Below are 24,423 nucleotides of genomic sequence, written 5' to 3' on the forward strand. Positions count from 1 at the left end.
TAGAGACGGGGTTTCACTATATTGGCCAGGCTGCTCTCGAACTCCTGACCTTGTGATTCGCCTGCCTTGGCCTCCCAAAGTGCTGGGATTATAGGCGTTAGCCACCGGGCCCAGCCTATCTTCCCTTTTATAATATGGTCTTCCTCCTGGGCTTCGAATTTCTATGGATGTCAGCCTCTGTTCATGGCACCCATGAGTCAGAAATGCAGGCACCACCCTTATCTCTGCCCTCCCTCCTCTCCAAATTCAATCTATTACCAAGTCTCATCAGTTTTATTTCCTATACAACCTTCAAACCCACCCCGCCTTTTTTTCCCATTGGTACTACTTCTACCCTAATTCAGGTTCTCCTGTCTCTCATCCCAAGAGGACTCTAGTCTTCCCACCTCCAGCCCAACCCTTCTAATTTCTTTTCTATGTTGCTTTCATCGTGAATCATGTGAAATGCAAAACTGATCATATCATCCCTAATTGAAAGCTCCCCCTTACTTTCAGAAGGAAGTCCAAACTCCTAAATATGGCAAAAGGATTTTTAATGAACTGGCCCAAGCTTACCTCTTCAAGCACATCCCTTGCCACTTTGTACTCATCATGTACCCATATGCCAGTCCTCATCCAGCTGTCTGCATTTCCCAAATACGCTGTGTTGTCTCGCATGTCTGTGCTTTACACGTGGTAGGTGATTCCTCTGTCCTCTGCCTCTTGGACTTGACTTTTTCTCATCTTTCATGGGTCATCTGGTAATCACCTTCATGAAGCCTTTCTGTATTAGCCCAGGCAGAATCACAGTTCTCTGGGCCCCTCGGCATCCTGAACATCCCTCTACTACCATGCAGAACGTATCTCGTAAGGTTGTTGTAAGGATTAAATGAATTCATAAATATCAAGTGCTTGGAGCCTGGCTCCTGGTAAGTGTGATATACGCATTTACTGTATTTAGAATGTTTACATATCTGCCACCCCCACTGGACAGGAGCACCTGAAGGGAAGGGCTTGTTTCTTCTTGTGCATGTTACACAACTGATGCCTCAAGGTATGCACCTTGTTCATGTGTTTATAGCTAGTAGGAACAGCTGAATTTTAGCTCTCTTTTTCCTACCCCATGAGCCCTTTGTCTTGAAAGCCTTCTAAACTTAAAGGTTCAAGAAGACATGTGTTCAGGACCAGAATATCAGGTACATGATCTCATGGCTACTGCTGGCCCAAGAAGAACGTAGGCAGTGGGAATGCAGAAAAAAGAACAGCTGAAAAGAAAAATGAAAGGACATTGTTCTTGATCTTTAGTATACACAGGAGTCAAACTCTTGGTGAGTCTGTTCTGGGCCTCTGCCACAGGGATTCTGACACATGAAGTCTATGCTAGGGCTCATATATCTGGATTATTAATAAACATTTCAGTGATTGTAATAAATGTGGTCTAGACACTACACTTGAAAAACCCTGAGGTAAGGGAACAGTTTCATTCAAACCAAAGCCAAAATCCTCTAAAACTCACCTACAAGAAAATTTCCAGGTAGAAGAGCGTTATACAAAGAATATCGACTCTGTCTCTCTGAGCCTCAACTTCCCTTGTGCTTCCCTTTCTCTGGTGAGGGACACCAGCCCCTGTCAGTGGATGATATAGAAAGGCCATGTGCAGCCCTGGGACAGACCATGGTTCCATCCATCTTGGTGTGGCATGGACTGAAAGATGGACAGAGCAGCAGCTTCATTAAAAAACAGTTTATTAGCATCTGTGCCCCTAGTGCAAATGAAGACTGACTCCCTCTCCAGGAGCCCTGGACTCCCCACCTGAGCTCCTGGGGAGCTGCTCTGTAGTGTGCCCCCATCTTGGGGCAGTGTCCTTGCTCATCTGACTCCAGTCTGATTGCTCCTGGCACAGGGCTAAGCTCCACCTCGAGATGCCATAGGGATGGTCTCTCCCAAGTGACTGTCACCTCCAGCGTCTGAGAAGAAGCCCCTGTCCCCAGCGGCTGGGGCCACATCCACCTGGATGACACCGTGCACCTGGGAGAGCTGCGGGCTATCCAAGCTGGCAATGAGCTGGCGGGGGCCTGGTCGCACAGGCACAAACGTCTGGCGCAGTGTCACTGTTTCATTGCCTCCGATGTCCCTGTGGGCAGAGACAAGGTCATAGGCCTGGAGTAATTGGGGGTGGAGTGGGGAGTAAGAGCTGATCGAGGGCAGTCAGGAGGAAGAAGCAGGAGGTGGACCCATTCAGACAATTTCAGGCTCACCTGAAATTTCCACACCTAAGACCAGGAGCCCCAGGGTGCCTCTGCATAGCCAGCTCAGCAGCCACCCACCAGCTGCCTGTGCTGAAACTCTCCCCATCGTCTGGGACTCCTTCCTCCCTACTCCCACATCCACCTGGACAAAGACTGCTGATGCCACCGCAGAGGCCTCTCATGCCATCCCCTCTATCACCACTGCTCCTGCCCCAGACAGAACATCCTCATCTCACCTGGGGTTTCCAAAACCAAGAAAACTTCAAAATGAGACTTTGGGGGCCCAACACAATATTTCCAAATACTTTCAGTTTTGACAAGAGCATAGGTTGAAGAAAAGAAATTATTCTCTGCTATGATCATCGTTCCAAAGAACAAAAGAGCATTTTCACACACAAAAACATTAAAAGGATGTTATCTTCGGAAAAAAAGGAAAATCCTCCCCAAGAACAGACAACAGACATCTTTAAATGGACATAAACCCGTGTGTGTGTGTGTGTGTGTGTGTGTGTCTGAGAGAGACAGAGAGGCAGATGGACAAACCCCCCCCCCCCCCCACACACACACACACACGTTTTCATTTTCTCCTTTCCACATGGGCCTCTGAAAAATTGATTCCTAGACCTCCCCTGGGAATCATGATTTCACTTGTCCTCTAATGGGACTCCTTGCCTACCATCCCACTTTTGTATTCTGTTCTGCTAACCACTCAGAGGTGAACTAAATCCTTCAAGAATTTAGTGCTCCTTTGGTGCTTGTGGCACGAGATCCTGGCCCTCTAACCTGACACACAGGCTCAGTCTGACTCAGCCCCTGCTACTTGCACAGCCTCATCATCCCCCACCATTCCTCCTGCTGAGCAGCCCTACTGAATGCCGTCTTCTCCAGACTCACCTCCACAGTCATGCTTTGCAGTCTTCGCCTTGTGTGGAATGAGCACCCAGCTCTGCCTCCCCACCCTGGGCGTCCTTGTGAAGGCCTACTTTTCCTCCAAGGCCTGGCACACCACTTCCTCAGTGATGGCTCCCCTGAGCACCTCTTGCCTCTAGGAAAAGGAACCTCACCCTTCGCTGAGCTCCTCCAGCAATCTGAACGTTTCATTTTATACACTGAACATGATTACATTTATATTCCATTTGCTCGTGCCTGTGGGAATTTGTCTTTCCTGCCTTTGCCTAAACCTTACCTCTGGTGCCCTATTCAACCCAAGCCTGCTGTTGGGGACCCTTTCCAGACACAGAACCTGTGCAGTCACTGTTGTCCTCTAAGAGAATGAGCCAACATCCCTAACTCCAAGGATGAGTTCTTTTCAGGGCAAAGCATTTGTCTTGGAGCCTGGTTCTGAGGGGTTTCCCGTAACCACTCTACTCCCTTTTCTACCACTTGTTAACTGTGAGGCTTAGGAGAAGCTATTTAACTTCTCTGTTCCTCACTTTCTGGGTCATAAAATGGAAGTGAAAGTAAAAGGAGGAGTGGGATCTGATTATCCTGAAGGTGCTTCTGAGCTCCCTGAAGGAGGGAGGCAGGGATATATAATTGAATGTAGTATGATAGGAAGTCTATAAATTAAGTCTATAACTTAATGGCTAGGCTGTGTCCTGACTGCTAACAAATTTGCATTCTTAATTTTTGCTAACTTTTTCATAGATACAAGATTCAAGGTTATGCAAGCTCAGACCAGCCCTCAGAAGTCTATTTATACCATAATTGAACTGTAATATTTCAGAAAATAACCTTTACATTGCAATAACTGATTATTTTCAAGAGAAACTGTTTTCTAGGTGGAAATGTCAAGATCTCTCCCTCCCCTGGTCTCACTGTGAGTTGGGGACTTTACCACACCTCTTTTGTGAGTTGAAGCCGAGTACAAGCCATCTGCTAAAGCTGGGATGTTCCTGAAACTGAGTGTGGGTCATGAAACCAACTCCCCGACAAGGATACCAGAACTTAGACATCGAAATGAGCATTGTCCAATTGTGTACTTGTTCAATCATATTGCCTAGGCTTGAAACATTTTTAAAACTCCTCCTGGACTCTTCTTCAGAGCCATTTAAACCATATGCACACACACGTGTGCTCAGTGACGCAACAGTCAGCCTGTCCTTCCTTCCACAGCATGCCTCGGTTCTGATGGAAAAGGGCAGTTACCCACCTGTTCGCTTATCTTATTAATTAGTCTTAGCTCTTGATGACTTCAGGTCTCTCCGCAAAGTCAAATCTACCCCTAAGAAGGCAGATTGACCACTCTGAGGACATTCTAGAGAGTATGACTCAGACTCTGAGGGAAATTCCCAGGAAGGGTTTGGAACAGACTTCCAGCCTCCCTGGTGACTGCTTTTGGTGGTGACAACAGCCATCTGGAGGAGTGAGTTCTGGAATGTTTATTAAGTGGCCAGTCACCACACTGGGGTGGCACACCTTATGCTATAATGGGGTTCCATGCCACAGCCTTTGATGTGCAAATGAGAGGCAAAGTACACCCATCTTGGAATCTTATTTATCTGAACCAACAGCTCAGAGATGTCCCCCTGGAGGCTCCCAGTTGTACTGGAGGCTCTGTTCTGGGCTCACAGCAGCTAAGGAGCCACAGACTGTCCAGGGAGGATCTGCCTTAAGAAACCATCGTCCAACCCTATCTTTTGCTGTAGGTAGACTCATACAAACTCTACAGGTAAAGACAGGGAACAGGTCCCCCAACACTCAGCACAGTGGCCCTTTCCTTACTTCCAAGCAGGGCCAAGAGGCAAAGGCCCGGTGGGGCTGCTGAGGCAAGTCCAGCTCTGGGGATGCCTTAGGACAAGGAAGCTCCCCCTCCCCACCATGTGGGGGTGTGAGTAAGAGATGTCTGCCGGGCAAGACGAGCAAAGCAGGCTATCCGGAGGGTTCAGGCTCTGTTCACTGAGCTGCCAGAGACCCTGGTAGGGTGACATGAGGAAAGCCCTCCTTTGTGACACATCATAGCATTCCCAGGGGCCCAGGCTGGGGCAAAGATCAACATAGCTGCCTTCTCCGCTTTGGCCTCACGGCAAAGGTGGCAGCCACCACCAGGAGAGCTGCGAGGGAGGGGTGGGCACGGGGTCCTCTGCTTCCTCCCCTCAGTTTCCCCACCCCAAGTCATTGTTCTTTCTCAGGAGCTGTCTGTCTGAAGGCGAAGCCTGCCCCTGTCCCAGAAGGCTGATCTAGAAGGCCAGGCTCTGGCCTGCTCTGCTTTCCCTCTGTGCTTTTCCTAGGGAGGGACAGGGCAGCACGTGTGAGTCTGTATCAAAGATGACAGCCACAGGCCCAGGAACGCAGCATGTGTGTGCCCTCACTGCACCCAGGGGCTTGCCCAGCCCAGGATCAGGCCCAGACGGCTGGGTAAGGGCCTGAGGGATGGGATTCTCTCCTCTGGAATTGCTACTTGGCCCTCATGGCACAAAACAAGCAATGAGCTTGACAGCCTGTGCATGGTATGCACCACAGTGGGTAGAGCAGAGTTTGCCCCTTACGAGCTGTGAGACCACGTGAGACGTGACCGCCAGCTTCTCCATCTGGAAGTGGGGGTGATAATGGCAATAATAAAAATAATAACTACCAATGGAGCACTAACTTTGTGCCAAGCAATGCACTAAACAACCCTAGGTTCAGGGGCTATTGCTATCCCTGCTTTACAGACGAGAACACTGAGGCTTGAAGGAGAGAAACCGCTTGCCCAAGGGCATATAGCCAGTAAGTGCTAGAGCTGGGACCTGAACCCATATCCTTAGGGTTCCAAAACTTTGCTTGTGTGTGTGTGTGTGTGTGTGTGTGTGTAAGAGAGACAGAGAGAGAAACAGAGACACACGGTCTCACTCTGTCGCCCAGGCTGGAGTGCAGTAGCACAAACATGGCTCACTTCAGCCTCAACCTCCTCAGGCTCAGGTGATCCTCCCACCTTAGACTCCCAAGTAGCTGGGACAACAGGCGCACACCACCACACTGGTTAAGTCTTTAAAACTTTTTTGTAGAAACAGGGTTTCACCATGTTGCCCAAGCTGGTCTTCAACTCCTGGGCTCAAGTGATCCACTTACCTTGGCCTGCCAAAGTGCTGGGATTACAGATGTGAGCCACCACACCCGGCCCAAAACTTTGCTTTTAATCATATGATGATCTTTAATGTGTTTTTGTTTTTGTTTTTGTTTTTTTTGACATGGAATCTGCTTCTATCACCCAGGCTGGAGTGCGGTGGCTCAATCTCAGCTCACTGCAACCTATACTTCCTGGGTCCAAGCAGTTCTCCTGCCTCGGCCTCCCAAGTAGCTGGGATTACAGGTGCCTGCCACCAAACATGGCTAATTTTTTTACTTTAGTAGAGATGGAATTTTACCTTGATGGCCAGGCTGGTCTCGAACTCCTGACCTCAAGCGATCTGCCTGCCTCGGCCTCCCAAAGTGCTGGGATTACAGGCGTGAGCCAGCACACCTGGCCTTCTAATGTACTTTAAAGAGTTTTTGTGTCCAAAGGAGATCATATTCCTGAAAGTGCCTGGTCAGTTCTTCAGTACTAGGCAAATATTAGCAATGAGTTACTAACGATTCCTATGTGGGGCTTTTGCTCCCTAATTAGTGAGGCAGGGCAAGGACACAGCACAGCACAGCACCAGGTGCCCAGGAGGTCTCCCTAAAGGCTGGTGGGACTGAGCTGGGTAGGGAGGTATTGCTAGCTGGCCCCAACCTGCTTGTTTGGGTCCTGACAGAACATACTCGTCCAGACAGAGAGGACGCAAAGCTGGGAACCAGGGCAGCCTGTGGGGAAGGCCAGAGTGGCAGCAGGGGCAGGAGGAGAGGCAAGACTTACCCAACATTGAGGATCTTGGGCCTCTGTAACCCAGAGCCCTCGAGTCGGAAGACGACATTGGTGAGGGTGACGGGAAGGGGGTTCTTGAAGACAATCTGTACTTCACACTCCTGGCCAACCACTGCCGCTCCCAGTAACTGAGAGAAAAAGAGGCCCATCCCCCATGTCAGAGACCCTGGTCAAACACACAGGACCGTACACTGCACCAGAGAGGGGAATCTGCTTAGAAGCAAAACCTCCCCGTGCCCCACATTTATCCTCCTGAGAGAAGACTCCCCGGAAGTCAGAGAAGAAACTCCAGCCTATTCCCCAACAAAGGCTGTCACAGAACCAGAGACATAAGATCCCATGCTACAGACGAGGAAACTGAGGCCCCAGAGCCAGTCCTTGACCTTCTCCTACAAAGGCTTATCAGGCCAGCCTGCTCCTGGCTTAGCGCCCGCCTCTGATGTCCTTATCCCCTGGCCTTCACTCTCTGACCACCCCTCATGCCCCAGCAAACTGCATTCACCGTGAGGGAGAGGTCTGGGGTACGCAGACGGAAGGTGTGCTGCTTGGCCAGCACCTGCCCGCTCTCCTTGACATGGCCTGAGACGTTCAGCAGCATGGCCCCCTGGTCCACAAGGTGGGGCCGATATTCCTTGTAGGCCACTGGCATGGTCACACGGTCCGCTGGGGAGAAGAGGCATGGCGTCACTGAGGCCTGCTTCCCCACATCCGGCTTCCCCCAGGGACTCCCCACTGCTCCTGGGGTCTCCATGTCCACAGCCCTGAGGTGCCCAGCCATCCAGGGGGCAGGGCTGGGTAAGGAGCACTTACAGGCCCCTGGTGCCAGCTCCACTTCCTTCTTGGTCTCCTTGAAGATGGTCCCAGTGACACCAGTATAGAAGGTGACTGAGAGGTAGAGGTGCAGTTTTACTGTGCGGCGGCTGCTGCTGTGATTGGTCAGCATGACTGAGACCATCAGATCCTGCCCCGTCACCGCGTCCTGTGCCTCCACCTGCATGGCCACATCCTCCGCTGAGCCCCGGTTGGCGTACACATTGGGTTTGCTGCCGTGGGCTGCTGCTGTCTCTACTGCCTTCCGCTCTGCGTCTGAGCCTGGGGGTTGAAGGTCACGGGTGAGGTTCCAATTCCCACTTGGGTGGGCGAGCACTTGACAGGAACACTTGTCATGGGGCCCAGAGCTGGCTGGGTTGGGGGAATGGTACCTTCTGGGTGCTTATAGAGGTAGGTGATGTCCTCACGCATGTTGGAGCCGATGGCCTTTGTGACAATGAGTGTGCCGATGGCCTTCTCCTCCACATACACAATCTTGAAGCTGCCATCGTCCTGCCGCTGCCAGTACACCTTGTCACTATTCACCTGTGGGAGGGGTGGGGGTGAACAGGAATGAGTGAGCCAGAGGGTCTGAGGGTGGCCTGACTCCCGGCCTCCTTCCCCTGATCCTAGGAGCTATGGAACAGGGCTTGGTCCCAAGGGTGGGAGCTTCCTGGCAGAGCCCAAGGGGAGACTTTCCAAGATGAGCCAGATGAGGCCAGAGCGCAGGGAAGAAGCTGGTCTGGGAAGCTCCTCTCAGAGCACTTTGGCAATAATAACAGTAATTCTTCACGCTCATTGGCTGATTTTACGACTAGTAAAGCAGTTTCATACCCATTATCTCTTTTGATCCTGAGTACAAGCAGCAAGGCAGCCTTGATTATCCCCTTTTACAGGTGAGGAAACTGACTTGTATAATGAGTGACTTGCCCAGGGTCGCACAGCTGGTCAGTCAGCGGTGAAGTCGGGACCAGAGAACCCACGACCGAAGCCCAAGAAGGCACCTGCAGTCCAGCCCTCACCTCAGCAAAAATGAAAGGCGTGTCATACTTCATGTAGACCAGGCCATTCTTGATGGACTCCACGGAGCAGGGGCCACAGCAGAAGATGCCTAGAGTGAGGTGGGACAAAGGCGAGAGATCTGAGAAGGCAGAGAGGGACCTTCAGATCCTGGGTGGGGTCCACACAGGGCCCCAGCCCCAGCCACTCAGGCCTGGTCCCACTGCCTGGTGGCCTCTGGAACAAGGCCATCAGCCCTCACTCAAACACTTGGGGGTCAGTTGACAGCCAGTGCAACACAGGTATGGAAAACAAAGAGAGAGTGGCTCCATTTGGCTGTCAATTCACTTTCCTCAGCCCAGGCTGCTCTGCTGGGGGACCGGGGCAAGGTACAGATGTGCAGACCAGCCTGCCTGATAACCAAGTCCCTGACACACTCTTTCATGGCTGAATGACACTGGATGTCCACCGTCTGTGACCCCCAGAGGACAGGACCTCCTATTCTTTATCGTAACCAACCCAGAGTCTACAGTGGCCCTGCCTCATGGCCTTTGTGACAATGAGTGTGCTGATGGCCTTCTCCACATACACAATCTTGAAGCTGCCATCGTCCTGCCACTGCCAGTACACCTTGTCACTATTCGCTTGTGGGGGGTGAATAGTGACACCACCGCCACCACCTCAGCTCTGCAGCCTGCTGCCCTCTCTACTTGGGGGAGCTGGTGGGAAATAGAGTCTGCCCTTATCATACTCAGGAGGCTGCCTAGAAGAGATAGGCTGACAGGAGGAGGCCTGGCAGGAGAGGACAGAGCGGGAAGTGAGTACCATCCAACAGGAAAGAATCTTAGACAACACCTAACACTACACCTCCTTTACAGACGGGGAAACAGCAAGGCGAAGTGCATGCCAGGATCTCACAAGACAGGAGGTGCAGGGAGAATGAAAGGAGCTAAGACTTTCTGAGTAGCTACTACGCTTCTGGCATGCTGCTGGTCCCTTCAGTTAGAGAATTTCTCATTTAATCCTCCCAATCACCCTATGTGGTATCTATTATTCCCAAATTACATCCAAACCCCAAAGCCGTAAAGTGCGAGGTGCTTGCCCAAGCGCATGCATCTGAGAAGTGATCAGGCTGGGATCAAGCCCCATTCTGGCTGGCCTCGAGCCCCCTGCCTGATGTCCACCCCACCACTTCCCAGAGTTGGAGGCCAGAGCTCAGATCTGCCAGTGTCCAGGCCAGGCTGTTTCAGCATCACAGGCATCACTGGGTTGCACCGCTCAGGAGGCTGTGTTCACATATCTGAGTGAGAGGGAGGGCGCTGGGAAGAGGCCAGGGGAGGAATGTAGGCTAGGGAGGACTCTCTGACCTGGGGTGAGTAAGGGAGAGGCTGGACAGAAGGCAACTGGCAGGGCAGGCCTCGTGGCCTGCGGCTGGAGTATCACGGTAGGAAGGGGTGGGGGTGTGTTTGAGAACAGAGTGTATGGTAGTTCTAATTTCTGCAGAAACACATGTATGTGGACACAGAAAAGAGACCCGTGGGTTGTATCAATAGTAATCATGTATTAAGGCAGGGTCATAAGGGCTATTTTCTTCTTTGAACCTATCTGAGCCCTGACTTTTTTCTATACTGTATATATAATTCACAGTGAGCAATGGAACAGACAGGAAGGAACTTGGTGAAAGCGAGAGTATGTGTTTAAAAGGACTGGACTTGTTCTGTTGCTGACCTACCACTCTGTGCCCCAGAGGACGTCACTCCATCTCTCTGGTCACCCTTTGGAGTGGGTCCCAAGTCTGGCCGATCGTCAGAATCACCAGAAGAACTTTCAAAAATATACATTGTTAGCATCTATCCTTAGAAAATCTAATGTATCAGGTTTGGGGTAGAACCTAGAAATTTACTTTAAAAATATTTTTGAAAAAAACCCCAAATACCTCCTGAGAGAGAATAGGGAACCTTTACATTTTGTGTTCTTCAATTCCACACTTTTTTTCCTTCCAAGCATGTATTATTACTTATCAAAATGACTTTAAAAGGGTCCTTCAATTAATTATCTCCAGGATATGTAAGTTAAAAAGCAAGTAAGAATAGTGAATATGAATTCTCTTTCTCCGAATACTCTTACAGCTTTGAATTTTGAACCTCCCTTGTATATTAACCATTATAAATAAAATAAACCATTATAAATAAGTAAAATTTAGGCAAATAGAACGTTATACAGAAAAGGTAAAAATAAACTAACGTCCACATGGTGGTTCATCTGATAAACCCGTTTGAGAAGCCGTGGGGTTACAGGGCTTAGCTCTCCAGCCCAGCCCAGCACTGACACTCTGGACTGTGTTACTCAGGTGGGGGAGATGAGCAGGGGCATGGTGGGAAGTGGGGGGGCCCGGCTCACCACTGCTAGTCTCCTGGGGTGTGGCATCCACCACCTGCCACCCATCGAAGCCCGAGGGAAGATCTGGCCTCTTCATCCAGCAGTCGTTCCACACGTGGAAGTTCCTGGATGGACATGGAGGAGGGGCTGGGTCTGAGCCCCAGGGTCAGGAGTCCACGGTTTCCCCAGCCTCCCCTGCCCACCCTCCACCTCCAAAGCTCAGGTCACCATTCTTCAGCACAGATGGGCAGTCCACCCCAGCTCACCAGACAGAATCATGGTTCAGGTGCTCTAGGGGCTTCATGTTCTCATCGAAGTAGATGTCCATGGTAAGAGATGTGTCTGTGTCATGGGCGGAGTTGAAGTTGGTGACAGTACGGGTGGCCAGACCCAGGCAGCGCAGCACTGTGGCGGAGCGAAGGTTGGGGTTCAAGGCACGGGTTGGGGGCAAGTGAGGCATCGTGTCAGGAATATCAGGGGCAGAAGGACAACCAGGATTGCCAAGCTGGGCATAGACTGCCAGGGTCAGGGTCACCGGGGCCAGAAGGCCTTTGGGCTACAGAGCACTTGGGGTCAGGGGAAGCTAGGCCACCTGCCTGGCTCAGTCCCTGCCTGTCCCTTCTCCCTCCTTTCCCTTAGGCCTCTCTCTGTTGTTAACACTAATTAATGATAATTAAGACCAGCCTATCATCCACCCCCGCCTGCACCCTGCACTGTAGCCACAGCTGGGCAGGGCTGGATAAGCCTGGCTTTCCTCCCTTCTCCCTGTAGGGCCCGTGCCACTCCTGTCCCAGTCCCTCCACTACCTGTAGTGGTCACGCCAGCAAAGACCCAGCACTGGCCATATGGGACGGAATAGCCGGTGCGTAGGTAGCTAAGCAGGATCTCCACGCTGCCCACCCACGCTGATGGGTTGGTGCCTCGGGAGTAATCACCAGACCAGTTCCCAATCAGGACTCCATTGTCATCCAGGGAGTTCACCTGCCCAGGACAGGATGAGACGGGGCTGAGGTGGAGGAGGGGCTCAGGACCTGCCATGTGGTCCTTAGCCCAGCCCTGACCCTGCAACCACCCCTTACCCCTAAATGCCTCAGGATCCAGACATCAGCCTGAGCTCCATCCAGCCCTTTCCTGAGCCACCTGCCCCCCTCCCACCCAGGCTCTGACACAGGAATGTGAATCCTGGGTGTGCCAAGTTTTGGGTTTGGCCCTGCATTCCACAGGAGCTGGGACAGGAGCCAGGAAAGGCGGGCTGCGGGGCAGGCAAGGGAGAGAAGAGAAGGGATACCCCTTCCTGAAGTATCCTTTGCAAGGGCAGGGACAGGGCTGGGGGTCCTCAAGGAATCCAGAAAGGGCAGGATGAGGGTGGAGGTGTGGCGAGGCAGCAGGCAAACACACAGTAGGACTCAGAGACATGAGGGTGCTCACCATGGCAGAGATGACCCGGGAGACACTGACTGGGTCTCCACGGCCTCCATATGGCATCCCCCGCCGGTCCAGGATGTATAGGCAGGCATCCAGCACCCCGTGGTCAAACTGGAAGGAGGGATGGAGGGCAGAGGTGACAGCCTGAACCCTAGGCCAGCACCCTGCTCCAATACCCCAGCCCCCACACCCACCCCAGCTCCCCTGGGTGCATGTGACCCTGGCCAGCTGCATCATACCTGGCCGTAGTTCCAGGTCCGCTCGCCAATCTGTGCTTCGGTCCCGTAGTAAATTCTCCCAGACTCATTAAGCACATACTCCTGCCGCCAATCCTCATGGTCCACGTACACAATGTCCTCTGTGTCCCCAGAACACACAAAACTGGTTCCCTCCAGTTCTCTCCCTGGGCCTCACCTACTCCTGGCCAATTCTGCAGGACTCATGTCCACAGAAGAAAATGCGGGGATGCCCCTAGCCTGACAGGACTGCTGCAGGAGAACGGGGTAGCATGAGAGATGGTAGAGGAGATTGGCCTTTGCCAGGGGCCTTCGCCAGGAGAGGTGTGGCTGGCTGTGTGACCCCGGGCTGGCCACCTTTCTGCACCAGGCCTCGGTCCTCTCATCTGCTCAATGGGAGGCTGGCTTCTCCTGGGGTGAGGCACCTAGGCACCCTGCCGCGTCCGAGGGCAGGAAGCCCTTCCCTGTCCTTCCCTCCCATCTACCCTCTGCTCCAGACCCCAGCTGCTCACCTGGGCACCAGGGGTTGAAGAGGATGTAGATCTCGTTGCGGGGGTCAAAGGGCAACTGGAACTCCCCAGCGTCTGACTGTGTGCGGACTGTGAACTGAAACTTGCCGATGATGGCGTTGGGGGAAGTGTGGACCCGTAGGTTCAGAGTCTGCCCACTGGCCTTGGTCACCTGGGCTTTCCAGCCTCCACTGCCCCCCTTGCCCACTGGGATGATCACGTGCGTGCCCTTGCCCACCTCAGGGTTGTTTCCTAGAGTAGGAAATCAACAGTTAGCTGGTGAGGCCTCCCTGAGGAGAGGGGATGGAACCTGGGACTTCTCCCAGCCCCACCCAAAATGTATATGAGCCACTGTGTATGTCCCTACATTGGGCCATCGTCTTATTCTCTGACAATCTCCCTCAGAGCAGCTCTGTCCCCACCCAATGCTTGCCCACATGTTAGGGCAGGGCCACAGTCCAACATCCCAAACCTGTTCCCCTAACACTGAACTCTGAGGTGGGGAGGAGAGATGAGGGCTCTTGTCACCTTCTGCCTGCCTGTCACAGTGCCTGGGCTGGAGAGGCAGATCCACCTGCCCTGTATGAAAGGGCAGTCCTGATCCTGAAGGCCAACCCTGCCTGCTCCCTGGGGCTGCAGGTTCTAGTGCCCAGGGAATCCCTGGTGAAGGTGGTAGGGGTTCCTGGGAAATTAGAGGGTGAGGTGGGCAAGGTTAGGCCCTAATCAAAGGGTAAAAGGAGTCGCCTGCCCCAGGCAGCAGCATAATCACCAGCCTGAGAAGTCAAGCTCCATCAAGCAACGCGGTGAGGGAGGCACCTGCCCTGGGTCACGGGGACAGAGGGGCAGAGACAGAGGGAGACAAAATTGGCAGAGATGGGGGACGTGGAAGGAGAGAGGGAGAGAGAGAGAACCAGCCACATCCTGGGGAATGAGAACAGACGCAGAAAGGACAGAGCAGCAATGCCAAAGGAGGCACTGAGGCAGGCCCTGAAGAGGAGTACTCTGAGACCGATGCCCCAGGAGGCTTGAGGAGGATGCGCTTGGGAAAAACTGAAACACCAAGATCCTCTCTGAGACCCACCCCCAGGGGCACAACCACACACTTGCACGTGCCTTATCTGGCAGAGGTGAGGAGTGGGACAGGGAGGACCCTAAAGACCTCTCTGACTCTAATGCCAGCCTCTCCCCACCAAACATAGGGCCTTCACCCTTCCCACTCCAAGCCCCACTGACCGATGAGTAACTCAAGGGTGATGCGATCAGAGGATTCATAGGTCCGGGACAGGAGGAGAAGCATGCGGAAAGGCTGCCCGCGACGTACTATCAGCTCATCGTATTCATACTCGTCTGTGTGGTGCTCTTGGCGGTTCTGGTCCGAGCGCGAGCTCAGCAAGTCCACACCGGTCACTACTAGCATGCCCTCTGCAAGGGCACAGCTTTGGGTCAGTGAAGCCCCATGGGGAGCCCAGGCCCTCATCATTAGCCTCCTATCCCCCCAGAAATGCCAGGATGAGTCTCTGGTCCCATTAAAGCCTTTCAGCTCTCAGCTGAGGAGGACAGACTGGCCTCACCTCGGATGGTGCCATCTCCAGCTGCATTGACACCGCTGCCCCGGGAGACAGGCTGGCGGGAGTCTGAGCCCCGGGAGCCAGGTCTTCGAGTCCCAGAGCTGGACCCTCGACCCCTGGAGTCAGAGGGTTCGGGTCCCCAGTCGTCATCTGCCACATTTCGGCATGAACAGCAGCCACAGCAGCGAGCCCAGAAGGAACGGCCTCCTCCTCTGCGAAAGCGTCTGTCTGGCTCTGGCTCTGGCTCTGGCTCTGGAGAAGGCGTGGTAGGGGGCTGCAAGGGGTTGCCACCCCAACGGCCAACGTCGGAACGTGGCCCATCCATCATGCCTGTTAGGAAGAGGTGGGGGTGGCTCCTTAACCCAGGTAGCCCCAGCCAGCTGACCCAGAAACCCTCCATCCAGACAGCTGACTTGGTCCCCGCCCGATGACCGAGACAATCCCACCTTGGCCCAGAGATTCTCCAGAAACATCCAGAGACCCTCCCCGAAGACCATTCAGACTCACCCAGAGAAGCTTCTCACACTGCAGAGAAAAGCCTTCCCCTCACTTCCACCAAACCACATCCGAAAAACTGCCCAATGAAAAAACCCACTCAAGGATCCATCCCAGGAAATCCACATAGTTCCCTGCATGGACACTTGTCACAGCCTCAAGACCCAGCTGCACACACATCAGAGTGCTCCAGCATCCCTGGGCCTGGTCCCTCCACCTGCTGGCTCCGCAGTCTAGAGGTGCACAATGCTGACAGCTTCTAGAACTCATTTGTTAGCAGAAATTCCCCAACTCAAGGTTCTTCACAAGACAGACAGGTGGCCCCGGGGCCTGGGGTCCTTGGCATTCCCAAGTCAAGGGAGACCCCACTTGGGGCTGCCAGAAGGGGTAGAGCATGGCAGGTGCCCAGAGCTGTGCCCAGTCCAGGGAAAGCAGAGCCTTGGTGTTGGGGAACAGCCTGGCTGGGGCTGACAGGTACACAGCTGGCCCACACCCCATCGTGCTGGATCCCGGCACTGCCTCCGATAGTGTGGGCCGCCTGGGCTCAGCACCACAGTGCCCGTGGTGGCCCCTCACCTGGCAGCAGTGTTGGCAACCGCAGCACTGAGTCCCGGGGCTGAGATGGAACAGGTCAGGATGGATGGGACAGGCCTGGTAAGTGACTTATATGGGAAGGAGGGGCCAAACTGCTGTGAGGGGTGGAGGGAAGAGGCGAGGCCTCTGAGTGGGAAATGGGGAGAAGATGCTAGGGAGGGAGGAGGCGTGAGGTCTGGGCTTAGGCTGGGCTTTGGTGTGATCCACCTGTGTGATGGCCCCTGGCACCAGCTTGATTCCTGCCAGACTGGGCATGTGAGGAGCCCCTTCTCCTGGATGAAGAAGCTGCAAGGGCAGCGGGGCAGGCAGGTCCTTCTACCCACAGCCCTGTCTGGCCAACCTTCTGGTCCTAAGCTCAGGCTGCCTACCTCTGCTCTCACAGGCTCCTGCTACTGAGCTCCATGAAGCCCAAGCCAGGCTCAGCCCTATGAAACTGGCCCAGGGGCCTGGTGCTGGAACTCATCCTGCCCAGGGAGGTCCCGGGATCCCAGGTTGCAGACTGGTGACATCAGCAGAGAGGCCCTCAGACTGGCTCAGCCAGCTAACCCCTGACCTGCTGGCTCTACCAGATATTCTGACTCCCCGCACCCCCAAGTCTGTCCCTTCTTTCTCAGCTGCTCTACAGCCCCAGGCATGAGTGAGCTGCCCCTCAAGTTTGGGATTAGGGAGATCAGAGTAGGAGCAATCTCATTTCACGTCCCCCACCCCCACTGTAGCCTGGGGAGTTGGGAGAGGCTTAGGCCTTTCCACTCAGGCTTGGGTGGGAACTGAGACCCCCTTCCAGGGGTACAGAGTACCTTTCTCTCACTGAGAGGAGTCTCTGCTCATTTGGACTCGAGGATTCCCTTTTCTCCAACTTGGAATTCTTCTGGGAATCCAGACCAACCGGCTCAGGCACCTGTGCTGTGTGCATCCTAACTCCACCCCGACACTGGGGAAACACCAAGGATGGCACAGAGGCGATCCCAAGGCAGAAAGGAGGAGGCTAGGCATCTTCAGGGAGGATCTCCTCGGGTCTTGTCCTTGGGCCCGTCAGCCAGGGCCGCCTTCCTTCTTTCTTTCCTTCCCACTGGTGTCCCAGCTCTGCCCACGGGCCGCCGAGCAGAAGACAGCGAAAACAAGTTGACAAGAAGACACAAGGAAGCAGAATCCAGGAGGGGCTGTTTGGTGATGCATCAGGCAGGGAGGCGCCATGGGAAGTGGGGACAGAGAGGCCCCAGGAACTGGCAGGGAGCCCTCCACACCCACACTGCCTTTTCTTGTCCAGCTCCAAGCACCAGAACCTGCCTGGGGGTGGGGGCCGGTGCCCCACCTCCAACACCCTCAGTAGACACACCAGGGGATATCAGACTTCCAGGCAGGTCAGCCAGAGGGCTTTGTGCAGGGGCTGGGTGTTTCTGCATCACTGCAGATACGGGAAGGGGCAGGGCCCTGGTTGTCCGGATGTGTGTGAGCACACGTGGACCCAGGCGGATCCCAGAGAACCAGGAGGATGCCTTTGTCACACTCTCTCCCTAGCTTTAATCAATCTTTCTCTCCCCACCCAGCCAGGTTTGAGTCAGTGCCCTAACCCCTGAGCCAGTCCCCTCCCCCCACCACCACTCAGGACTGTCTAGGTCAGGACAGGGTGTGTACATGGTATGTGTGGGGGGACACCATGGGAGCAGACACTCAGCTCAGGACCTCAAGGAGCTGAGGCCAGGCCGCTGCCCAACCATTCCTTACCGATACAGAAGCAAGAACACGAGTCTAGAATCCTAGATCAAGGGTAGAGACAACTTTGGTTTCAGTGCTGAAGCGCTCTGGCCAAGAACCATGGGCAAGTCTCAACAGCAGTTTCCTCATCAGAACACTGGGCCTAATAATCTCTTCCCTGAGACTCTGTGAGGATTAAATGGTATCAAGTATTCTCAAGGGTACTTCAACCGTAGAATGCTACTCATCGGGACCGATACTGTGGTTCAGGCAGGGCGGAGCAAGAGCACCCTGGCCCACTCCTGGGAACATGGAGCCCCTGAGCCTCCCCAGCTGTGGTGAATGGGGGCCAGGGCAGAGGGAACATCTGGAAGGTGCAGGGGTCATGGGAAAAACTTGTATGATGCTTCTAGCTGGAGAAACTCACAGCTGCTCTGTTCAGGCTCTGCTCGGCCAGAAGCAGAACCTGATCCCAAGCCCTGTTCCTGCTTGGAATCTAGACCCAGTCCCAGCCTCAACCCCAAACCAGGAGGTAAACACAAGCTCAGCCCTCACCCTGAATTCTGCCCCAGACACTGAGCCCTTGGTTCTCCCTGAGAGGAAACAACAGGATGGCGCAGAAAGAATGAGCTGACAACACCCCATGTCTCTTCCCTTTCTTTTCCAAAAATAAATGGCTGTAGTGATGAAGGTAGTGGTGTAGTGGTAGCAGTGACAACAGGTTGGTAGCCTGAGAGGGCCTCTCCATTCTTTATTCAGTCCCAATAAGTTAAAGGGCAAGGGTAGGGGGCAGGGCCTCTTAGGTGAGGATGCTGCTAACTGAAGGCAGCAGTTCAGCCAGGTGCTCCAAGATGCCCATCGCTTGGCACAGCGGGTTACCCTGCAGGTTGAGGAGGACCAGCCTGGGGCAGGAGGCAAGAGGCTGGAGCGCTGCAGGTTGCTGGAGGCCTTGTGCAGGAGAGTCAAGGAAAGCTTGGCAGGTTCCTCCCAATTCATTTGCTCCTGTGTACCCTCAAGAGCTGGGGACTGTTGCCTGGAAGTCTGTTTGATGGGCATCTCATGTGCTCCCTGGAGGGAGTCAGGCTCTAGGCAGGGACTGCAAACATCTGCCCACAGGGTCAGCCAAGAAACAATGAGCGGCAACACCCCAAGCAGACTGGTGTAGTATCAGGGGAGTGGTAGAGGGACCAGCCTGGTCCAAAGAGACATTTACTATTCAGCAACGACCAAGGGCTGCTGAGGGAAAATACCAGTGTAAGGTTGCTCTAACTTCCAATTTTTAAGAGGGGAATCAGAACTCTAGATGGTTTTTAAAGTATGAAACTTCCTGATTTTCAAAAAGCTACATGGAGCTGAAGAACAGCTGCAGGCTGCCCATTTGTGAACTCTGATTTAAGAAAGTCACTTACACTCTGCCAAACTCCACCAGTGCAAGTCAGTGATAGCCCAACAGCCCCAGGCTCTCCCCCTTCAACTCACACTACAGAGCCCGTCTCCTGCCCTGCCAGAGGGTGGCACATACCCTGCCTGCTGTCTGTCCCTCCCCAGGGTGGCACCTCACCTTACCCACTGTCTGAAAGGCACCCAGAAGGAAGGATACGGTTGTTGCACAGTAGCAGCTCCTGCAGCCGGGGTAGGTTGGTGACGCCATCCAGGGACTCTATGGCATTATCACTGGCCTGCAGCACCTGGGGGCAGGGAGGGCAGGGAGGCAGGACAGGCGCTGTTAGCCGGGGATGGTTCAGCAACTGAGGAGCTCAGGCTGACAGGCCCACAGCGCACACAGGGGCTCACGGGTCAGGTTGCGTGATGGAGGTGGAAGGCACGCAGTTACCTGTTCGAGGTGGAAGGTCCTGCACATCTCTTTGTGGGATGAGCAGACTTCTGAGGTAGAGGAAGAGGAAAAGAACCGCCCATGACAGGGATGGAGACACGGGTACTTTACCTCAAGGCAGCGCAGGGCAGCCAGTGCAGGTGGCAGGGTTCGGAGACGATTGTGTGACAGGTCAAGATGGGTGACCAAGAGCAGCTGTTCCAGATGGCAGAGCACTGTCAGATCCTGGGGGGTAAAGGGAGGAAGGAGGTGATGGGCTTCCCAGGAGACCTGGGAGAGGGTTCTCAGCCAGTGTTTATTAGGCACATGCCCTCTGTGCCCCACAGGCCCTTGGGGATCCCAGCCAAGGAGAGGATGGGAGCACATGGAAAGCTGACTTTACAGTCCACAGCAGTACATGACATGGGACAGTGAGTGCTGTGAGTAGGGTAACCAGTGGGGTGGGTGAGGAGGAGGAGGCCTGGAGTTCAGAGGTACAGGGGCCAGTGGAGGGTGCTGGGTAAACAAAGACTGGTCCCCCATGGGGACTGGTCCTGATGAGGCAGAGATGAGTTTGGCAGGAATGGAGGTGGGCTGTGGTGATGTGATAAAACTAATGTGTTGGGAAGGTGGACTAGGAAAAGTGGAGCCTGGACAACTTCTCAGGAATCTCTGGAAAGTATTTGACCTTCAGGTATCGGGGGTTGCTCCAGGGTGAGATGGGCTGGAATGTGTGGGAGGAGTGGGCTAGGGGTCATTCTGAAGGAAGATGAAGCTGTGACCAGCCTGGGGAAGAAGCAACACAAGGAGGTCCTGGTGACTCGGGATTTGAAAGTGAGTGACAAGAAGAAGAACTGGCTGAGTGACAGAAAGGCCTGGAAGAGGAGAAAGCTGGGAGGGAGGGATGAACTCTATCTTGATTGGGAGGAAGTCCACGAAAGCACCTGAGACTGGGGGCAAAGTCAGGGACGTGGGGAGGCCAGCAGGATGAGGGCCAGGGGAAGGCGTGCGTGGTAGCTCATACCTTGTGAGCTAGGTGCAGCACACGCACCTCAGCATACTCCATCTTGAGCACGCTATTCTCCAGCAAGAACTTGCTGCGCAGGTCATCCAGATATGCTGCCCGCATGGGGTCCACGGCCTGGAGTGGATGGGGTGGGCAGGGTATGCATGTCAGCCGTCTGCCTCCTGCCTGCTGGGCCTCCCACTGGCCTGTTCTGCGAGCACAACTTGCCTTGAGGGTCTGGAAGTACTGCAGGGTCTCCTTCTCATACAGCAAGGGGTCCAGTGCCCGCATCAGCAGGATGATGGTAAGCAGGCACCCTGAGGACAGGGCGGGGAAAAGGAGGGTTTCTCCTGGATCCTCCTCTGCTCCTACCCTCCTGAGGCCCTCCTGCTGTCCTCTCAGGGCCACACTGGAAAGGGGCTCCCTCAGCGGGCTGTGGGAGCAGACTCTCACGGAATGGGGCCTCACATTTATTCTCAGGCTCCAGCTCCTGCAGCTCCTTACAGGATTCCAGCTCAGACTGCAGCACTGTGGACTTCTCCACTGACAGCTCACACCTGAGGGTGGGCAGGGTGGGGAGGTGTTGAGGCCCGCAGCCCTGAAGCACTGGTCAACATCCCCAGTATCTAGACTGAAACAGCTCCTTGAGGCCCCAACCTCCTGCCCTGGCTGCCTAATGCCCAGAGTCCAGAGCCCCTCTCCTTGTTTTGTGCTTCCCTATCACCACCTGAATAGCTGCTCGTCCGTGGTGGAGTCCCGGCACCAGCCCTCCTGGCGGCCTGGGGAAAGAGTAGGTGGTTGAAGGGTGCACCCTGGAGAGGAAAAGAGTGATGGGGACTGCTGCAAGGGGTGGAGGCTGCAGGTTCCATCACCTTTTAAAAGCACGCATTCTTTCTGGACATCACCTGCTGTCCAAATGACGCGAAATGTATGTTGGGGCAATTGGTCGTTGAGGGAGGCAGCAGGCAGGTCACAGAGCTGGGAGTACTGGGTCAAGGAAATGCCCCGGCCTAACTACTTTTTTGACTGTCCCACCCAGCCCTGCCCCAGACCCCACTTCTGCCCCACCAATCCTGGGATACCCAGACATGGCTGGGCCGGTTCCTGCCATCTGGGGTCCTCCACTCCACAATCAGGGGAGAATCATCAACCATGAGCAGCAAGATCTCCGTCCTGGAGCCCACCTGGCACAAAGGACAAAGACAGACTTCAGCCCCATCGGCACCAGGCCCACAATCCCACAGTGCTCTTGACAAAAGCTGCAGGACTTACTAGGAGGGGCCGAGAGAAGGAGACGGTCAGACAGGCCTCATCCCGGCTCACATGCAGGCAGCGCAGTGCATCCTGGGGGTCAGCTGCAGGGAGACACAGTGTCAGATTTCCTTAAACCCTCTCCCATTCCTACTAAGCCCTAAACACCCAGCCCCTTTCCTCAATGCTTACCTCGGCCTAGGAGCCAACGGTGATAAAACCAGGCACTCTGATCATTGGGGTCAGTGAAGAAGGCATTCTGCACCAACTCCAGCTCTGTAGGTTTCCGGGAGGCATGGTGCTGTGGTCAGGACACTGGTGGGCTCCTGGCCACTCCAACATCCTACCCTCTCCTTGGAGTACTTCCAGCCCCCAGTGTCACTTATATGCTGTCCTTGCACAGGGGCTATGTATGTCAGTTTTATCTTCCCCATCAGACACTTGAGCTCCCTGCAGTCAGGGACTGATTCTTAGGCACCCCTGGAGCCAGGCATGAAGTAGGTGCTCAATAAACCTGAGTGACAGGTTCAGGAACAGGGTCAGGCATGGGGACTGGAAGGGTGGCACTGCAGAGTCCTCCCTTCTGTAGGAAGGAGGACCCCTGACCCTGCTTACCTTTGAGCAGCACATCCTCAGGGAGGCGCCCCTGTGGTCCAGAATCCGGCTGGGGGTGCAGCTGGGGCAAGAGACAGGAGCGGTAATGCCAGGACGAGTAGTTGGAGAAGTTTCGGGTGATGAGGCTGTCAGTGAAGGCTAGCTCTTCTGCAGGGGGCACGGCTGCCTGTGTGGCCACAAACCGCCGATAGTCCCAGCAGTGAACTGGAGGGGAGAGGTGACAGCATATCTTAGAGGCAAGGCAAGAGGAGCTACCTGGCTGGGACCCCTAGAGTCCCCTCAGAGAACTCCTAGAAACACTTCAGTGCACTCCACGGAGGAGACATTTGACTCCAACATCCCTTTCAGCACCAGCTCAGTGGACCCATCCTGGATATCCCTCCCCATTCTGGGCCTTACTGAGGCCCCAGTACCAGAATGTGGGCAGGTGAGGGCTGTGGGGACAGAATCTGCAGGCACGTACAGTTCCGCTCATCCACCTCCAGGAAGCGGGCACAGAGCTCCAGCTCTCGGGCCCAGTTGGGTTCAGGCAGGCGGCCTAGCAGCCAGCATCGGTGGTGCCAGGTGCCATAAGACTTGGGGTTCACCCGCAAGCAGCTCTCCAGGAAGCCCAGTTCTGCCTTCACCAGAGCAGCCAACTCTTCAGGAGACCTGTACCCCGAAGGGAAGGGGGGTCAGGGCTCTCCTACACTCAACCTCAGCTCATCCCTCACTTTCTGCACCCAGCCCCCTACTGTCCTCCATCTATGCCACTGGCTGCCCCATTTCTCCTCCACCCCTGGACCCACGCAGTGTAGGCGCAGGGCCAGGGCAGTCTTCTGAGATCCTGAATCCCTACGCACTTCTGAGTCTCCAGCTGCTGCAGCACCTCTCGTCGGCAGTTCCAGAGGGTGGCAAAATCAGGGTTGGCTCCCAGAATCTGACTTGTCAGTTCCAGCACTGACTCATCCAGCTCACCAGCCTGGCGCTGAGAAGATAGGTGGCAGGGTCAGAGATCATATCACTTTCCCACCCACTACAGGACTAAATAACGTAAACTCAAAACCACCCAATATTCTGTGAATCCCACATTATACAACAGGTACTATGAACCATGCTTTATGGCCTTACAGGTATTCTCTCATTTAATCTTCACAACGGCCTTATGCAGTAGGTGCAATTATTAGCCCCATTTTACAGATGTGCAAACTGAGGCCCAAAGAGATCCAGCAACTTGTCCAAAGTCATACAGTTATAAGTGAGAGAACCCAGAACTGGATCTAGGCAGTCTGACTTTAGGGACCAGCTCTTGGCCTCCATACTATACTAAGAGAGCTACTTGGGGTCGGGGCTACCTCTGAGGGCCCCACCTTCTGGAAGACGGCCTGGGTGGCTGACTGGTATAGCTTCAGCTTCTGCTCTCGTTCTAGCCTTTTGGCCTCCGCCTGCTCTTCTGACGTCTTCACCTTCAGGCGTCCGTGCTATAAGGATGAACGGGTTGGAAGAGTGCAGGTTGCCTTGCAGGAGCTGACCTGCAAAAGCCCCACACTGTGGAGCCCTAGGTTCATACGGGGCAACCAAGTGCACGACCACTGCGGGTGAGGGCGCGGGCGTGCGGAGATGAAGGGCTGGGCTCAGGGTTCTCACCATGGTGCCGGTTCAGGGTTCAAGACAGGGGAAGGGTCCAGTGGTAGCCCTCGAAGTCTGAGGAGAGAGGTGTCAATCACGTAGCCCCGCCCCCTACTAGCACCGCCCACAGCGGTTTCCCGGAAGCAGCAAGCGTGCCTGGGCAGAGACCCCCAGGGTGTAAAGAGGTCCTGGGACAGGCTTTGCACATTCAGCAAGAGGCGAACACCCGTACTAGAACTTCCATCCGTATGGCCCTTCCTACAGCCCGATTCGCCCGGGCCAGAGCCCGAGCCGGGGCACCTGGGCGTTAGGGACCACTCTGCGCACCAAAGGTTGCCGCTCCCCGCCCGTCCCACGGCTCCCGGGC

The 24,423-nt window shown here is 54.5% G+C and overlaps 2 protein-coding genes across 2 annotated transcripts; both read right to left on the bottom strand.

Annotated features, from left to right (window-relative positions):
- Positions 1 to 1,707: 1,707 nt before the first annotated feature.
- On the bottom strand, positions 1,708 to 16,126 carry TGM1 (transglutaminase 1). Its single transcript, XM_011970990.1, has 15 exons — positions 16,051 to 16,126; positions 14,983 to 15,309; positions 14,645 to 14,833; positions 13,415 to 13,663; positions 12,906 to 13,024; positions 12,670 to 12,777; positions 12,048 to 12,222; positions 11,508 to 11,646; positions 11,263 to 11,366; positions 8,886 to 8,974; positions 8,256 to 8,409; positions 7,864 to 8,145; positions 7,556 to 7,716; positions 7,045 to 7,181; positions 1,708 to 2,113 (listed from the first exon to the last, which is right to left on the bottom strand). The coding sequence occupies exons 2-15, from the start codon at positions 15,305 to 15,307 to the stop codon at positions 1,885 to 1,887; spliced, it is 2,460 nt and encodes an 819-aa protein (XP_011826380.1). The 5' UTR covers positions 15,308 to 15,309; positions 16,051 to 16,126; the 3' UTR covers positions 1,708 to 1,884.
- Positions 16,127 to 18,485: 2,359 nt separating this feature from the next.
- Positions 18,486 to 24,423, bottom strand: RABGGTA (Rab geranylgeranyltransferase, alpha subunit). Its single transcript, XM_011970994.1, has 16 exons — positions 24,075 to 24,423; positions 23,798 to 23,908; positions 23,291 to 23,415; positions 22,912 to 23,099; positions 22,449 to 22,652; positions 22,026 to 22,109; positions 21,855 to 21,937; positions 21,665 to 21,766; positions 21,455 to 21,560; positions 21,310 to 21,361; positions 21,051 to 21,139; positions 20,811 to 20,899; positions 20,601 to 20,717; positions 19,709 to 19,822; positions 19,364 to 19,451; positions 18,486 to 18,711 (listed from the first exon to the last, which is right to left on the bottom strand). The coding sequence occupies exons 1-16, from the start codon at positions 24,075 to 24,077 to the stop codon at positions 18,563 to 18,565; spliced, it is 1,704 nt and encodes a 567-aa protein (XP_011826384.1). The 5' UTR covers positions 24,078 to 24,423; the 3' UTR covers positions 18,486 to 18,562.

This window comes from Mandrillus leucophaeus, unplaced genomic scaffold (genome assembly GCF_000951045.1).
Source record: "Mandrillus leucophaeus isolate KB7577 unplaced genomic scaffold, Mleu.le_1.0 Scaffold980, whole genome shotgun sequence".
Classification (NCBI taxonomy): Eukaryota; Metazoa; Chordata; class Mammalia; order Primates; family Cercopithecidae; genus Mandrillus; species Mandrillus leucophaeus.